General features: G+C 50.9%; 1 protein-coding gene across 1 annotated transcript in view; it reads right to left on the bottom strand.

Moving 5' to 3' along the window:
• PLB1 (phospholipase B1) overlaps positions 1-17,861 on the bottom strand; it is a 143,254-nt gene that overhangs the window by 10,897 nt on the left and 114,496 nt on the right. Inside the window, exons 45-54 of the mRNA XM_042982257.1 lie at positions 13,846-13,911; positions 10,267-10,327; positions 9,433-9,491; positions 7,422-7,489; positions 7,132-7,175; positions 6,819-6,918; positions 3,144-3,195; positions 2,103-2,183; positions 670-735; positions 46-140 (exon numbers count right to left, since the gene is read on the bottom strand). Coding sequence (XP_042838191.1) covers positions 46-140; positions 670-735; positions 2,103-2,183; positions 3,144-3,195; positions 6,819-6,918; positions 7,132-7,175; positions 7,422-7,489; positions 9,433-9,491; positions 10,267-10,327; positions 13,846-13,911 — 692 coding nt within the window. The remainder of the gene's footprint in view (positions 1-45; positions 141-669; positions 736-2,102; positions 2,184-3,143; positions 3,196-6,818; positions 6,919-7,131; positions 7,176-7,421; positions 7,490-9,432; positions 9,492-10,266; positions 10,328-13,845; positions 13,912-17,861) is intronic.

Consider the following 17,861-nt stretch of genomic DNA (forward strand, 5'->3'; position numbering starts at 1 on the left):
GTCCCACCCTCCCCAGGTGCCCTCGCCCTGGGGCTGTGTACTCACTGAGCGGCCAGCGGCAGGTCGCATTTCCCACCTTGGCCCTGGTGCAGGCCAGCCAACTCCATGACCTCCACCACATTGATGAAAGCCCTTGGAAGCTGTGGGGGAGCAGAGGGGTGAGCTTCGTTAGTCCCCAGGCCGTTGTGGGGGGTGCTGGTTACTACTGGAAGGAGCCTAGGGGGTCCTTTACAATCTAACTTCCTCCTCCCCAATTTTACCAATGAAGAACCTGAGGAACAAAGAGGGCATGGGACTTGTATCATCTCAGTCTTCTTTAGTGGCCCACTTTATCACTTGGGAAGCTGAGACAGCAATCACTGGGCTCAAGTCACATTGCTAGTAAGCCACAGTGCCTGGCCACAAACAGGCCGACTGGCTCCAGAGGCAAGCTCTTTGCCACCAAACAGTACAGTGTGATCCAGTTAGAATTTCCCTTTCAGGGAGCTTTGTCCCTGCCTCCCTCCCCTTCCTTCCCCTCCAGGTGCCCTTGTCTGCTCACAGCGGGGCTTTTCTCAGCACCTATCTCACTAAACACAGCTTGCCTAGATGTGCCCAGAGGTGATGCCCAGTGAGGGAGTAGATAGGTTGCTGGTGGGAGAGGAGAAACATATGGCTGTTCTTTCCTACCTCCTCATAGAAGATGTCCAGGGCCTGTTGGATGTGCCGAATGTACTCCCCAGCTGAGTGGGCCTCCTATGAAGAAAGAAGGGGGCTCTTGTCATCCCCTGGGTTCTGTGAGAGGATGATCATGGTCTGATGACTAGCACAGGAGGATCTGGGATGGTGGCAGAGGGTACAGAGGGGCTATAAAGGTACTAGACAGGCTAAGCCCAGCCCTTGTTGGCAAAGTCTTCCTTTGACCCCTAATAGACACCATGGACAATCCCGAGGGATCCCCACCCCGATCACAGTATCTCAAACCCAGAGGCAGATTCTGATAGCACTGCCTACCCCCCCAATTCTCCAGTCCCATCTGTCACCAGCGTCAGGCTTCTGAGCCACATCAGTACCATGATGACCACACTCTCTTCCCTTTGCGCTGTGGCCCATGCTGGCCCCATTGATTCCCCCTAACTTCTATCTTTTTGACTCACCTCGAGGGTTTCCTCCTCTGACCCTTCCTAGAACATGGCCTGAGTCAATCCTGGTGGTGGCCTCTAGGTCTTTCCCACAAAAATATGCTTTCAGGACTACAAATCTGGCTTTGCAAGAGGGGCAGGTATTCTGGGGATAATAGAGGCATTTTTCTCTACCAGGTGTCCACAGGCAGCTCTGGGGACTCTCTTGGCTTCCTGGACCCTGTTGAGTCCAGGATACAATGGCATTTAATCCCCCTGGTGATGGGTCACTTCCTCCTCTAGAGTCTAGTAAGGGAGAGAATTGAGAGGAAGAGGCTCAGAACAAACCCCTGGGTGGGGGAGGGTAATTCTTGTCCAGCCTTCAGTGGTTGGTCTGAGCCATGAGGAATGATAAATGCTTTCTCCCCCTGCCTGTGACTTCAAACATTCTACTCTAATGTCTCAGTTATGGCAGCTGCTCTTTTCTGGCCCACTAAATACAGGACATCCCCAACTTAGAACAAGTTGTATTTCAACAGTTACAGCTTCCCAAAGACTATAAGTCTGGACATATTTCCCCATAGAAACATCAGGAACAAGCTGGATTCTCAGGCTGGCTGGCTGAGGTTGGTTCACTTATGAGATCCTCGGGGCAGCAAGCCCTCCTACTAGGACCAGTTTAATTTTATCCAACCTTGTTTATGACATTGGTTCAGCTTCCCCCTGTGTACACACACATGCACGCACATAAAAGAAAAATCAAAAAATGGGTAGGGATGCCAAGTAGGTGTTGGGGGAAGCTTGCCATGTACTCATTGCATACCCAAGAACAATATTTGTGTGAGAAAGAACAGTGTCCGAAGAGTGGGTGCATCTAGACACTTCTGGAATTGGGGAACCAATCAAGCTGCTGTCCCAGGGGCCACTCAGGAATGGGAAAGGCCAGGGTCTGCCTGGGAGAGCAGGCCAATGTGACTTCCACGGGGTTGAGCAGGGGCCTACCTGATTCTCACAGTAATGACACATGTCGTTGCTCCCAATGAAGAGTGTGATCAGCTTCCAGTCGTTCTCTAGATCAATTTCCTGGGGGGGGGGGGGGTGGACAGGAAGCCCTCAGCTTAGGCTTTTGGTGTGCATATGCAGATGGCATTCACCAGGACAGACAGCACCCCACCCCCCCAACCATGGTCTTTCGCCCTCTTTGTACCCTGATGGAGAGAAGATGCCAATTGGAGCCTCCCTGACCTTCACCTTGGTTCTTGGCAAGGAGCTCCAGAGAGCGGATTCAGTGTGTGCACTTGTGTGCACTTGTGTGTGTGTGTGTGTGCGCGCGCACACGCATGTATCTGCTCACACAGGAGAGGATGACTATTTTTCCTTCGAGATCCTAAGCAAGCTGCAGTATATCACGAAGCAGAGTGTGTTAACACACCGCTGAGATGTCATCTCAATGCCTTCAAAGGAGCAGAGGGCAAAAGATACAACTAGAAGCAAAAGCCCAGAGGTGCCTCTTGGGAGAGGGGGCTGGCGGGGACTGGAGGTGGGGTGGGGTCTGGGGAGGCCCTCGAGGAGCCTGCCTTCCGCTCAGCCACCACCATAACAGGAGTCCTGCCAGGCGCTGAACTTGGAATTCCAAGGCCTAAACACACAGAGCATTTAAAAGAGTGCCGTGAGAAGTTTCAGAGGGGCCGGGTGAGCGGGAAGGAGGAAGGATCGGAATGAGAAGCCTATTTTTAGAACCTGGGGTTTACATAATAGGGCTCTGCAAAGCCAACTCTTGGGTAAGGTGGGAAACTGCCAGAGGCCAAGGCCAGTTCTGCTACCTCCTGCGGTGGGCCTCAGGGGTGCGGGTGCCAGAGCCTGGGTCAGGAAAGGGCAGCAGAGGCCTTGGTGGTAAGGCCTGCTTCTCGTGGCTTGTCTGGCCCCTCTTAAAGACAAGCAGGGGCTGAAACGGTGCAGAGCGGGCTCTTTTAGGGCCGCTGCACCCCCCTACATAGCTGGAGACTAAGCACCTTGTAGGGGGGCCCAGGGTCCTGTACTCACAGGGTTGTTTTTCATTCGCTCCACCAGGTCCCGGGCCTGCGTCGGCATGTCCCTAGATGGGGAAGAGAAGGGAACCTTAGAGCCAGCTGGGAAGCAAAGGCTCAAGCCGTGGGATCCTGGCGTGGTGAGACAGGTGCTCTAAGAAGAGAAATGTTATATAAACTGGACTCCTTCAGAGTGTATCCAAAGACTTTCGATTCTCAAGAAACCTCAACCTAGTACAAATCAAAGATGTGCCCCAGAACTCAGAGCCACATGGATCCGGACCCTGCCAGAGGCTAGCCTGGGTCCACCCACCACCTCCTTCAGGCCTGGTCCTCCCTGGCCCCTGGGGGGGGGGGTCTGGATCTGATCATCCCTTTCCCATAGAGATGGTCCCTTACATTCCACCGGGCTCTTTCACAGCGAGCTGAGCCTGTTCAGATCTTACTTGGCTGCCTGTTTTAAAAATAACCTCTTGTATATTTGAAAAAAGTCACAGCCTTAAATTATCCCTCTGCTTTCTCCTTTCCAAGCGTCATGACTCCTTAACCTTCACTTCTAAATCCTGCTTTCTATTCCTTTAATCCTTTTTTCTTCTCTGTTGTTACTTTGGACTTCCACACCATCCCCTTGCTTTTTCCCTCTCCCAGTGCAAAAAGGATTGCGGGGGTGGGGGGGTGGGGGGTGGGCAGGGAGACAAATCCGGAGTGGGTTACTTTCTCCCTTCCTCCCCCCGATGTCTGCCACGAATAAGGAAAATGAACACTCTGGGTACGAGCTGAGCATGTGGTTGGAACAGTACCCAGCAATAAGGAGGAGAGGACTGTGGACAGGCACGACGTGCATGTGTCTCAAAACGATGGCGGATGGAAGTTAGACAAGAGTACCTCGTGTCAGATTCCATTCATATAACATTCCAGAAAATGAAAACTGATCTACAGTGACAGAAAGCAGGACAGAGGCTACCTGGGGCCCAGAGAGTGTGGTAGAGATCGGGAGGGAGAGCTGGATTACAAAGGGCACAGGGAAACCTTGGGGTGTGATGGGTGTTTATAATCTGGATTGCAGTGATGACTTCACAGCTATGCACATACGCCAGCCATGCTTATCAAATCGCATACTTTAAATATGTGCAGGGTAGTGCGTGGCGGTTGTACTTCAATAAAGCTGGTTTTTAAAAACAGTGAAGCGTACGAAAAGTTATGTCAGCAAAGGGACACAGCCAGTGGAGGCTCCTGTGGAAGAAGTCATTAAAAGCGGTAACTGGTACGAGATGGGCGTTTTAAATCTTGGCCTGCCCACGATGAGCTGGGCACATGGCCAGGCACACCCAGAACCACCCCTCCCCTATTTCTCACTTCCACATCCAGGATACTATCCCATACATTGTTGCTATTGATGCAATACATCGGAAAGCTAGAAAGAAAGCCTGTCTTGATTAAAGGGGACCACAGAAGTGTCTGTAACCTTTCAACAGGCTCAAGAGCCTGTTCAGATCTTAACGTGCTGCCCTCTTGAGCATGAGCGAAGTTAGGAGTGCACGCTTCCTCCCTCTTTCCCAGCCATGTTCTTTATACCCTGCAGGCTCAGAGCAGACTCCCTCAGCCCCCGGGAGCCTTCTCTCCCAAGTGCCTTTATCCACAACTTCTTTTCCCTTTCCAGTTCCGGCGTGAGGAGCCCCCACTCTGGGAGTTATGAGTCCTGGGTTCTCCTCCAGCTTTGCTACCAATTTGCTGTGTGAGCTCGCCCAAATTACCGAACAAGGCTAGGGTCCGATTTCTCCATCTTTTAAATGAGGAGTTGGACTCGATGAGTCCTGGGGTCCCCTCTGGGTCTGCACCTGCATGTGGGTATCTTTCCAACAGTTATTTCCTGTTTGTTTGGCCTCCTTAACGAGACAGCAAGCTCTTTGTATAGGCAAAGAAGTCACCTTTTGATTTTTTGTATCTTTTAGTAACTACCTTGGGGTTCGAGCCCCATCCCGGGTTTCCATGACTTCTTGCTTATTGGTTGATGGAATGGGAAGTTGGACATTGAATAAAACTTTGAAACTAAATATCCTAATATTGGCAAACGTTTTGGCGGGCCTACATATCCTATACTATACTCAGTATTTTCCATGGGTTAGTAATCTCATTTCATTCTTAGGACAATGCTGAGAAGTAATAAGGGAAAGGAGAGTAAGCCATTGACTTCAGTAAGCAAGGTTGGGAAGTTGGTCTATGACTCTCCTTTATCTGCATTGTCATTTGGTATGGTGTTGATAAGGATGAGTGCACCTCAAGAAAAAAGATAAATACCACAGCAGAGCAGTTATGATCCCAATTTATGGATGAGGAAACGAAGACTGAAGCACTAAGTGACTTGTCCGAGGTCTCGCAGCTAGCCATCTGGGAGCTGGGATCCGGACACAGATGGTCTGACCCCAGGTCTCATTATGCTAGGTGCTCTGCTGTGGCCTTTATCTTTTTCCTGAGGTGCGCTCCTTCGAATCCAACACCGTGCCAAATGACCATGCAGGTAAAGGAGAGTCCTAGGACAACTTTCCAACCTTGCTTACTCAGGTCAGTGGCTTACTCTCCTGTCCCTTACCACTGGACATCAGAGACGCTCAGAGGGACGCTACCCGTCTCGGCTACTTCCCCTGCTACTGACTCCTGGTGGAGGCTCCGAGCAGCAGGAAAACGGAGAAGGCGGTAAGAGGTGAAGCGAGAGAGGGGCTCAAATGTCAACAGACTGAGGAGTCAGGCCCTGGTGAATGGAGCCTGGGCTGCACAATCATAATAAAACGAGGACAGTGGTGACAGCAGTCATAGCAACAACAGTAATTCGATGTTGATTTTATGGCCCCATGAAACCCCGTGTAACAAAATAAGTTCTTCCTGCTTGTGACGTTGAGGAACTGACATGGCTTCCTGTGGTTCGGAGACTCCGGCCGAGCGTGGGGCCCTCCTTACCACGTCTGAGAGGAACGCTCCGTGTAAACAGAGCGGGTCAGTGTCGTTTCCCTGGTGATCTGAGCGCAGCAATCCTTCTACAAAGCAAATACCCAGCACACTCTGTGCAGAAAAGCAATGAACTCTGTCAAGCGTTCCGGCTTTAATTATCTGGGTTGTTGTCGATAACAGAAATCGGAGTGAAAGCAAACAGCCGCTGTGCTGTGTCAGGGGCCCTAAGCTCTAACTCCCTAGGGTCAAAAGATGGCTTTTACAGAGCCAAAGACTCCAGGTTCCGAGGTACAGGTGGAGAGAGGGAGGGAGGCCGCCCGTGGGGCCATGCCCTGAGTTCTCAGCACCCTTCCCGTTAGCGCTGAGCCCCCCCTCACTCCTCCAGGCAGGGAGGTCAGCTGGTGTCAGCAGGACAGGGCCAGGCCACCCTTAAGCTCTCCTGCTGTCCTGTGAACTGGTGACAGCCCAGTGAGCCTGGCCTCTCCTGGCTCCTCTGACAACCTTGGGGCATTCAGGAAACTTTGTCAGCCTTAGTGTCCTCGTGCTAGTCCCCACCCTGAAGGATGTGAGGATTGCAAGAGCTAATCCACTTGAGGGGTCAGGCGTGCAGAAGCGTCCTGCCCACGGCAGCTTTCATTGCCCACCTGGGGCCAGGCTCCCAGACACACCCTTCTCTCCTCCTTCCCATTCTCCTGGGACCTCTCAGCCTTGCCCTCCTCTTCCTCCCGTTTCCACGGCTACTCACCTAGCTCTGGCTCCTTCCACGGCCACATTCAGTCCTGCTGTCTCCTCCAGGGTACCGGTGGAGAACCCAAGGATGTGAGGGTTGAACTTCTTCAGAATGTCTTTTAAGAGGGCGAAGCAGACAGCACAGGTGAGAGGGACGGAGTGCCGCCTCGGGGCCCAGGCGTGGGGCAGGACCAGTCTGGGTCTTTTCAGGGCTGGTGGACTCCCCTCCTTGCAGATGACCTTCTCCGCCCTTGCTCAGGGGGAGGCTCTGGCCTCAGCAAGGGGTTGTCGTGGGCGTAGTCACGGTGCTTCTCTGTGTTGCTACTTACTGGGCAGTGTGGTGTGGGTGTCCAAGATGCCGTCCCCTCCAATGCTGGGGAAGAGAAAGCACCTGTGTGAGGGTCACCCTGACCTGCTTCTCCACCAGTCGTCATATTTCTGAGTCAGAACCAGAGAGTCTGCCCCTGACACAGGATTCCCACTACCCTCGGGACTGACATGAGCATCAGGGAGCCTCCTTGCATCTCAGGGCCAGACTGTGGGAACCCAGGCTGGTCTCTGGAGGGGTGACAGGGGTGGGGGGAATCATCGTTGGAAAATGAGTGGAGAGCATCCTCACCTCCAGGAGACTCCTCTCCAGGACATGGGTAGGTCGCTGGAGTTGCTTGGTCTGGCTCCCAATGCTGTCTGTGAAAGGCGAAGAGAAGGCTCCAGAACTGTGCTGGGCCTAGGTGTAGGCCGAGGGGACTGGGAAGGGCCCCTGTGGCCCTGGCACACGTAGCAGTGGGGAGTTGGATTTACCTTTTCTGAAGATTGTACCAGCTTTTCTCCAGGCCGTTTAATCTCTGGGTTGTCCTGACTCCCTACTCCTCTACACATAACTCATAACCAAGTCCTGGAATGATCAAGATTCTTCCTTCCCAGCCTCTCCAGCTCCCATCCCTTTCTGTCTGTCCTCTGTGCTACATTCCTAAGTGAGACTCTTGCCTCCTGTTGTAGACGACACTCTGGCCTCCCACCTGACCCCATGGTCTCCAGTGTCTCTTCCCTTCTCACTGGAGTGCCCACCTGTACTTCTGAGCCCACCTCTTTCTTCACACCCCTCCCCCCTCCTGTCTCTGCCTTTCAGTGGGTCTCTCTTACCACTCGGTCAAAGCCAAACCCCATTACCAATGTTTTGAGCTCACCACAATCTGGGTTCTACTTCCCTTCCCTCGTTCACCCCCTGCTTTCTAGTCCACACAAACCTTCAGGTGTAAGCAAATTGATCTGAAGCATGAAGTCCTTGGACCAGCCTACCTAGTTACCACCCACTGCATCCTTGCTGGGAAAGCTGAACTACCCGCTTTCCAGTCCTTAAATCTCTAATTCCTCCTCTAAGACTCTTCTCAGTTTCAGCCTCCTGTATGAAGCTTTCTCTAAATGTCTTCTCTTAAAAAAAAAAAAAAAAAAAGAGAAATTCCTCTTTGAAACTTACAAAAGTAATACATGTTCATTATAATTAGTGAAATGATACAAAGATTCTGTTAAAAATTAAAATCTACTGGGGCACCTGGGTGGCTCAGTCGGTTAAGCGTCCAACTTGGGCTCAGGTCATGATCTCACAGTTCTTGGGTTCGGGCCCTGCGTTGGGTTCTGTGCTGACAGCTCAGAGCCTGGAGCCTGCTTCAGATTCTGTGGCTCCCTCTCTCTCTTCCCCTCCCCTGCTCATGCTCTGTGTCTCTCTCTCTCGAAAATAAACATTTTAAAAATGTAAAAAAATTAACAATCTACCCCCACCTTATTAATCTTGCCTCCTGCCGCCTGTTCTACATCTCTCCCCCACCCCCACCCACAAATACACATCATCAGAGCTAAGTAATGGTTAAGACCCTGGGGTTTATCCTTCCAAAGCTTTCTCCATGTTTATATCAAAATTTACCACATTCACACGCATATGGGGAAGTTGTTTTTCCAGAAATGAGTACCTGATTTTAAAAGGCCCGTGTGTCGCCTATATGATTATATATCTCCTTCTGTGTAAGTTGCTTAGTTTTCCAGCTTGACAAGTTTCTTAAGGATTATGACCACATCTCACACTTCCCTCAGAATGGTTAGCAGAGCATCCTGTATACAGCAATAGCTAATACAATTTGTGCAGAGAAACTACACTATATGTAGGAATTGGGCTCTCTCTGCCCCCAAAGAACACATCTGCAAATGGGGTGAGGGGGTGCTAAGTAGTGTGTAGGTAACCACCCCCCCCACCCACCCCCCTGCCCTGCACACACCGCTCTGTGAGTCTGGGTGGTTGGAGATGAGTTCCCTGATAAAGGCAGGCAGACTCAGATAACTACGCCATAATACACAGATAAAATGCTTGGGAACAGTAGGAAAGTGGGGACGGAGGGGGCGCCCTCACGGAAGAGGTTGTGTTTGAGCAGGACTGTGGAAGGGCGGAGGGCAGAGCATTCTAGATTGCCCGGTGAGGTCTTGTGGCTGCCTGGCTGGGTTTCAGTGCCTGACACAGGTAGGTTCTCAGTACTGTCAGCTAAGTGCTGAATGCAAAGCCAGTGTGGAAGAAGTGTGCATTCTACACAGGGTCTGGCTGGGTTAGGGGGTGCCCATGCCCCTCCTGGCTCAGCACTCACAGTCAATGAGTCGCCCATCGCGGCCACCACTTTGATGTCTCCTGGCCGGAGCTCATGGACTAGGGGAGACAGGAAAAAGAGGATCAGGGAGACTCTTCCGTGTAAAGTAGAAGCTTAACTAGGAGTTGGAGATTCTGCTATAGTCCCTCGGGCCCCTGTTAGATTTATTTCCAGTTTAAGACTTAACAAAGTTGCCTCTTCCATCCATTTGGAGCAACCAAGGCACTGAGGGTAATGGGCTTGATGGCTATCGTCCATCCTGAGAGGAACCCCATTCACACTGGGGTAGTCCAGGAATGTGCTGGTTGCAGGAGTCTTGAGCATAGGCAGATAGGACCCCGATCCCTGACTGTACCTTCCCTACTGGGCAGGGAGGCCTGAGGGGCTGCCACTGAGACTAAACAGGGATGAGAAGTATGATCCATGCAGATGCCTGGGTGGGTCAGTCAGCTGAGCACCTGACTCTTGATTTCAGCTTAGGTCATGATCTCACGGTTTGTGAGCGAGCCCCACGTCGGGCTCCATGCTGGGTGTAGAGCCTGCTGGAGATTTTCTCTCCCTCCCTCTCCCTCTGCCCCTCCCCTGTGCTTGCTGTCTCTCTTTCCCTCTCTCTCCTTCTCTCTCTCTTAAAAAAGTGTGATCTATGGAGAGGCCTGGGAGCCCAGCAGTGGTTGCAGGCTAGCTTTTCATGGACTGCCCAGGATCGAGACCCGTACTGCACGGGAATCAGCAATGTCTGCTCAAGGCTCCAAGGTATATTTGTAGGGTGTCCCCCCAACCTGACACTTAGCAAAGTCCTTAACTGAAGAGGATAATGATGATATTTCCACTCACCTGAGGTGGGGACGCTGTTGGAAGGATTCCACTCTGTACACAGGAAGTCACTGCCCCAGTTCTAAAGCAACAGGAGGAAAGACAACAACAACACCCACAACTCATTGTGCAGGAGGGTTAGCTTTGGTCCAGGGAGAGCTGGCTAAGGAATTTTTGATGGAGGCTAGAACTGTGTCCCTGTAGGGAATCACGTGTGGGCAGGAACCATTCACTGTAGATGGTCTGAGAGGAAAATCAGGAGAAACTGGGTATCTACCAGTTTGCCCAAAACACATAATGTGCAGGCACACATACGCATACTCAGTGCTTCCCAGCTCAACTCATCCACACTCTTCATGGAGCCAGCAGTCACAACAAAGGGGGAGAGAACAGTCAAAGTGCTATAGGTGGTCTCCCAAAGGAACATAGATTCGGATGCCCTAATGGAAGATCACACATAGGTTTTGGTGTTGCCGTTTAACATTCAGCCACTGGACACTGAGTACAATGCTGGGGCCACAACAATATTAGAATATTTTTAGGAAAATACCATGAAATTTTTACCATTGTAACATTCCTGCTTTCCGCGTATCTTTTTTGCTCGTGTGTATATATATTTTTGCATATTTAACTTAATAGCCAAACAATTTCCTGTGTGTGTATAAATTAATGCCTGTAACCTGGATGCCTTTAGTCAGATTCCCTTGTCTCTAGAATACAGAGCACATTTTCTAGGTGCTGGAGGAGGGGATGGGGTGGGAAGCCCAGGGCACAGAAATGACCAGTGTCAGTACGTTGAAGGAGAAAGTCTCTTCCCCAGAGTCCCCAACACTTGCACGTCCCCAGGAGGGTCTGAAGGACAAGCCCAGGGCTGAACGCATGGTAGGGCTTTGCAAGCAGGTGACGACTGGGTGACTGTTTCTCTGGGGGTGTGACTGCCAGAGGCTTCTGTTGCTCACCTCTTCTGTTTAGTCAGCAGATGGTAAAGACCAGCCTTGTTGAAAAGTCTCCTCTCCCGAGGGAGCAAAGATGCAACGTCTTTATTTTATTTTATTTTTTTTTTTAATTTTTTTTTTATTTTTTAATATATGAAATTTACTGTCAAATTGGTTTCCATACAACACCCAGTGCTCATCCCAAAAGGTGCCCTCCTCAATACCCATCACCCACCCTGCCCTCCCTCCCACCCCCCATCAACCCTCAGTTTGTTCTCAGTTTTTAACAGTCTCTAATGCTTTGGCTCTCTCCCACTCTAACCTCTTTTTTTTTTTTTTTTTCCTTCCCCTCCCCCATGGGTTTCTGTTATGTTTCTCAGGATCCACATAAGAGTGAAACCATATGGTATCTGTCTTTCTCTGTATGGCTTATTTCACTTAAGATGCAACGTCTTTAAAATATTATTTGCTTAAATCTGATAGAAGTGAGTTTATCCCAAGAGGTTGCTCTTGGGATAAATTCATCACACTGATGTGGAAATTCTATTGAAATCAAGAACATGGTTGTGTGCAGAGGACAAACATCTGGGAAAAAGCAGCTTCAAAGAAGTTCTCTAGCCGGGAACCCTTTAGAAATGTCTCAGCTAGCTGGTGAGCCAGAGACAAGCATGCTCCCTGCAGCCGTAACCAGTGCAGGTTGGACTTTGAGCATGCTCATCTGTCACAAGGGAAGAACCACATGCTATACCCTGCACCAGGGCACCCGAATCCCCTGGGGGTCTTGTCGGACACGGATTCTGAGTCAGTAGGACTGGGGTGATGCTCGGGATTCGGCATGTCTAACAAGTTCCTCGGTCATGTTGATGGTACCTGTCTGTGGCTACTTTATTTTTATTTTTTTAAATTTTTTAATTTTTTATTTTTGTCTGTGGCTACTTTAAATGGCAAGGTATTGAAAAAAATAACACCTTCTAGGCCTGGGGTTTAACTTTTAGCAGCAGAAGTAAAGGTTCATGAGGCTGTAAGATCCAAGAGGGCAGGCAGAGAGCTCTCTGCTCACCTCATCTACCCAGCACTTAGCATAGTGCCTGCTCCAGTCAGGAATCCGATAAGTAAATCAATGCCTCGTTGACAGGAGGCAGGTGACATTTCGGTTATAGTGGATTTGGGGCCATGGTTTGCCTGGGACAAGCCTCCGTTGGGCTAATGGGAGCCTGAGAGAATCCAGAGAAGCTGGACAGCCGTGAGACTGACATGGCTCATTCCCCAGAGCTCAGCATCTAACCGTCCTTGAAGAATTTCATACAAGTTAGCCTCAGCGCTCCCGCTGGCTTATGAAAGGTCTTCACTCACTCCTGCTGCTTTCGACCCATTTCCCACACTGGTCAGGGAGATCTTTCCACGCAGTGAACCAGATTGTGTTCCCCTCTCCCAGAAGGTCCAGGGCCTTCCCATGTCTCTCTACTTGAAGCCTCATCTTCTTCCTCGGGAATTCAGATTCACTGTGACCTGGGCTCTGACAACCCTTCTGAGCTCACCACCCCACCGCTCTCCCCCTTATTCACCTGCCCACAGCCACTCCGACCTTCTGTCTCTTCCTCCAGTCCCCGAACTCAGCCCCACTTCTGAGCCCTTGCACTCTTAGCCCTGCCTGGGACCCCGGCTTTGGCTTTCCAGATGGCCAGGGACTTCTCATCACGTGCATCCCAGCTCCTAGCTCCCCTCCTCAGAGAGGCCTGGTCTGTGAGGCTCATCAGAACTTGCCACCCCTCTCTTGTCCCTTCACACTTTCTCAAATCACCTCCCACGGAGCCGCCCTCAGAGCTGAAAGGATCGCGTAGAGCTAGGTATCCGATGCCTCTTCCAGTAGATTGTAAGCTCCCTGAGGGGTGGAACCCATCTGTCTGGTCTGCTCTGTCTCTCTGGAGCAGTGCTAGGCACATCGTAAGTGCTCATTATGGAATGACCTCAGACTCCTCAAGGAGAGGACTATGTCTGATACTTCTCTGAGTTCCCTCCAGCCCCAGCACAAGACTGGACATATGCCATAGGTGCTTAGCTGAGACTGGTGGTTGAGCCCCATCCTGGTGGCTGACGGATCTTGTCTGGACCAGGCCTGCGTGGCAAAGCATCTTCAGGCCATCTTTGGAGTAAGCAGTCCCTAAAGCCACGGGCCTTGAACCTTCGGGGTTCCTCAGAGCTAGAACAATTGACTTGAATCAGACAAGCCCTGGGGACCCACCTGGATATGTGTCAGCTTCCTGTTGGGCCCGGCCCCTGGAACCGAGGCTCTTCCCACTCAGCTTCCACCTTACCGGAAGTCTATGGCTCATCAAACCCACCACCTCCCCCTCACCCCTGCTTGAAAGGCTGAGCAGCCTAATCAGAAATGAGGTCTGTGCAAAGGTTCACGAAAGCCAATCCACTGGCACTTCGTCTAGTTGGTTGCTGATGTCAGTAAGCACTTGAGAACATGTTAGGACAAACCGGGAATTTCATGGTTCAGGAACCTTTTTTTTTTTTTTTTTTCACATTCCAATTTCCAGTATGTAAGATGGGTGCATTTCTGCTTAAGCTCAGACTCTGGAAAGCGTACCACACCCCGAGTCACTGGCAGGTAGAAATGCTTTGTCCCTGAGAGAGGCAGACGTGCGTCAGGGGTTACCTCAATGGCCGGCTTGGTGGGGTAGGTGTAGTTGCTGTTCCGGGGAGTTCTCAGGAAGGGCTCGTTCTAAAAGAGAACAGAAACCACAGGGAGAGCTTATCTGACAGCCTCGAAGGTTACTTAGGAAAGAGGACTAACAATGCCGTCCTCTCGATTTATTTAACACGACTCGTCTGCATTTCAATAGTAAGAACCGCCTAAACTTAATTTAATTCATCCTCTGAAGGGTTTTATGTAACAGCTTTGGCAGGAAGTGCAGAGACCTCAAAAGGGTTCCGTGCATGTTCTTCTCAGGGTTCTAGGGTTTGGTTTTCACTGTAGCAACAGAACGTCTATCTACCTAATCCTCAGAATGATCGCTTTTATTTCCTTTGTACCTTCTCCAAGAGATCCGCATTATAGCATTTTTTTCTTTTCCAGAAAGTATTGACGATCAATATATTTTCATCTTTTTTTTTCCCTTGCCTCCTTTGAACTTTGTGTCTTACTCCCTTCAGGTTGGCTTCATGTACTGTGGTCTTATTTTTATTGTGAGACAGCCTCTTCATGTCCTAATCTATTTCACAATTGGTTTTCTCCCAAGCCCGGTCAAGATCCAAGTGCATTCAGTCACAGGTGAGGGTTAATTGAAGCAGGAAGAAGGAAGTAGGCAAAGGAGAAACAGGGGAAACACAAAGTAATGAGAAAATGTAAAAATGATAAGAAGCGAGAACAAGTTAGTAAGCCTGAGACCAGGAGTTAGCAAGTGGCCTAGGGCCACCAACAGTTTCACCAGACGTGCTCTGTGGAATGGCCGAAACATTTAGGTTAAAATGGGAATAAGAAAGAAGAACCAGCCTGTTGGAGGAGGGGGGTCACTGGGGATCAGTTCCAGGGGTTGAAAACTGACTGCCTGTGGGCTAAACTGAGCCAGAAGACATTTTGTTTTGTTCTCCTTTATTTTGGCCTGACTGGTGTTAAAAAAGAAGAGGGGTGGGGAGGAGAGAAGAAGAGTCTGAATGCTTTAAGAAAAGGTGCATGGTCTTCAGTTCCGGCCCTCCCACTGCCTCCTGTCCGATACCTAGTCCCATCCACCCAATCGTGTTCCTGCCTGGCCTGGCCTCTGAGTTTGCAACCCCCGAAAGCCCCCATTTTACAGATGAGGAGCAACTGAGGTCCAGTACAGGGGAGGGACCTGGTCCAGGTAGAGAGCAGGTAGTGAGTGCAGAGTGGGGTCTGACCGGACAGGCCTTTCTCACAGCAGGGTCAGACCAGTGAAAGAGCTTGTCGGTCAGGCGGAGGAAGAGGAAGTGAGGGACTCAGCAGTGGCCTTGGAGGACTGAGTCTGCATGTGCAACACTGCAGGCCCGGCACCGATCCTGGCTCCCCGGAACCCCCACGTGTCTCTCCCTCCTCCTGAGGCTCAGCCTTCCTAGCTGAAACATGGGCCTGATGAGTACTGAGAGCCAAGGGCAGGAAGCGTGCAAGGCCGCGGAGGGCTCACGATGGCACGTCACCATGGCTAACTGGGCTTGTCTCAGCTGATATTGTTGGCAGCCGCTGAGCATTCCCCATCCGAGGAGGGCAATGTGGGAGCATTCTACAAATAACTGACCTACGTGTGTGTAAGCGGCCCACGTGTTCAGAGCCCTGTTCTAGGTGCTACGATGAGGGGAGGGTACAAAGAGGCTCACAACCCGGTCAGGCAGAAAGCATGAGATGACGCTGTGAGGAAGTAAAGCCTCAGAGACCAGTGTGTCCAGTAAGTGCAGTAATTGCTGAAGAATTGGCTATAGGATCTGGGGACATATGGACCTCAAGTAGGAGACTCAGTGCGTGGAGGGTCACCAATGGTTTTCCCCACCACGTCAAGGGAGACCTGACTGGGTACAGGGTCTGGGGGCTGGAACTAGCCCCAGAGTGGCCAGCACAGGAACAACCAGGGGGCAAAGACTCACCCTGCCCTTCTGGGAGTCCTGAAAGGCCAACTGGAGAGTCGGTTTGGTCACATGACCCAAGGGTTGGAGGAGAGGCCAGAAAGGGGAGACTGAGTCAAAGGGGTCAGAGGTCAAGGAGACACTGGAATGCTGTGGCGAGTGAGGCCAGAGCAGGAACAATGAGAACAGGTCCAGGGCAGTGGCAGAGAGGTAGCCTTGTTTATTGACCACTGACCACATAGTGCATGCGTGAGTCACAGCGGTGGAAGGGCCTAGCGTGGAGCTGATAAGGTGGAAAAGGGACTGATTGCAGCGAGTCTGACTGGCTCTCTGAAGCTAGATCTGTAACGCCAGTAGGTAGAAAGTGAAGCTGATGGGATGCCAGCACCAGGGCGTGTGTTCTCCTAGGCAGGGCCGTGCAGAGATGGTGTGGCCTGCCTGGGGTGGCCAGTGCCAGCACAGCCACCTGTCATGAATCAGCACCGTGAGTCAGTGGCTACAGGGAAGGTCATGTTCATCTTGGCTGTGTTACTAGGTGTGAGGTTCTTCAGGGAAGGAGTGGAGGTTTTCTTCTGTCCTGTGCTGCTCAGACCAAACGAGGAGGGTACAGTCAAGCCTAGGCACCTACCCAAAGGGGGCCTACATTCCAGGGGGCATACCTACCACATGAGGCAGGGTTTGGAAGGCTTGTCTGAGATAAGGAGAAGACGAGGGAGGGTGCGGGGGGTGGGGGTTGGTGCTAGTGACAGGAAGGAGGACATAACAGTACTATATGGAATGCCCTTGGCCTCTCTACCCAGTCCCATCCCATTCCAAACGTGCTGGTTCATGACCGACTAATCTGATTTCACAACTGGGCAGCCAGTTGAAAGGTGCGGCCTTGAGAGCATGGAAGTTTAAGTAGACGCCATAGAGATGCCTTGGGAGGAATAGCTCAGTTATTACAGGACACATCCCACCCACAGGACGCCAAGGCCCTCCCTGATGAGATCCTAAGGTTATAGAATTCTCTGTTGTTTTTATGGTGGGAAGGGCCACAGGACATTTAGCACACAAAGTGATGAGGATGTGAATGGAGGTGGTGGCAGGAGGAAAGGAAAAGAGGACAGGTGGGGGGGCACTAGGAAGGCTCCTATCAGATAGGGCACCCGATGTCCCACACCCACAGACCTGTGAAAACCACAACAATACAGAAATAGGGAAGTCCTAAGGATCAGACGGTTTGGGGAGACAAATAGTGCCTATTTTGACATTTCTTACTCAAAAATAATTTTTTGGTTGGATGTTTGTTGAGTTTGGGGTGATGGTGAGGTGGGGCAGGATTTAGAAGTCCAAAGCATTCAAAATATAATAGTGTCCCCCATATGTAATTCAAAAGAGAAACACTGCTAGGCAGTAAAGTAAATATAAGAGAACCCAGCAGACCTCTCCTTTTTCTCAAGATGAAAGATTGGTGAAATAGCACTTAACGTTATTTCAGTTTCTCTCTTTCTCTGTCCTCTCCCTTCTCGGTGTCTCTCTCTGGTTCCCCGCTTTGTTGATACCCTGGCAATACGTTTAAGCTGCCTTCTGGGCAACCTTACGCCACCCAGGGCACCCCAGCAGGAAACATCTCTTCCAGGTTAGAAGAACAGAACTGGAGTTTAAGAAAGGAGAAATGAAGACACGGGCTGGGGAAGTCTGGGCAGAGAAATTTAACAGAAAACTGTGGAAACCGACAAATCTGAGCGAGGGGATGTGGAGACAGAAAAAGGGAATCGAGGTGGGACAGGAAAGTGGGAGAATGTCCCCATTTGGGAAACAAGAAGAGACAGTGACTAGAAAGACAGCCCAACCATGGTGGCTTTGCCTCCAGGAATGCAGGCAGAGATGAACTTCTTGGAGAAGGCGGTTAACATGGACAAAGGCAGAGAGAGGACAAGAGGAATAGGAACAGAGAGAGACCCATGTTGGTTTTCCAGCTGGTTTCTTCAAAGCCTGGAGAGGAGCCACAGCCGGCTGCCCTGGGTTAGGGGAGGCGTGGGCAGAGAGGCAATGAGAGCAGAAAGGGGACAGCGGTCGCAGTCCACAGAGCGGCTAATCAAAAGCTGGCTGGAAGAT

The sequence above is a fragment of the Panthera tigris genome, chromosome A3 (genome assembly GCF_018350195.1).
Source record: "Panthera tigris isolate Pti1 chromosome A3, P.tigris_Pti1_mat1.1, whole genome shotgun sequence".
Classification (NCBI taxonomy): domain Eukaryota; kingdom Metazoa; phylum Chordata; class Mammalia; order Carnivora; family Felidae; genus Panthera; species Panthera tigris.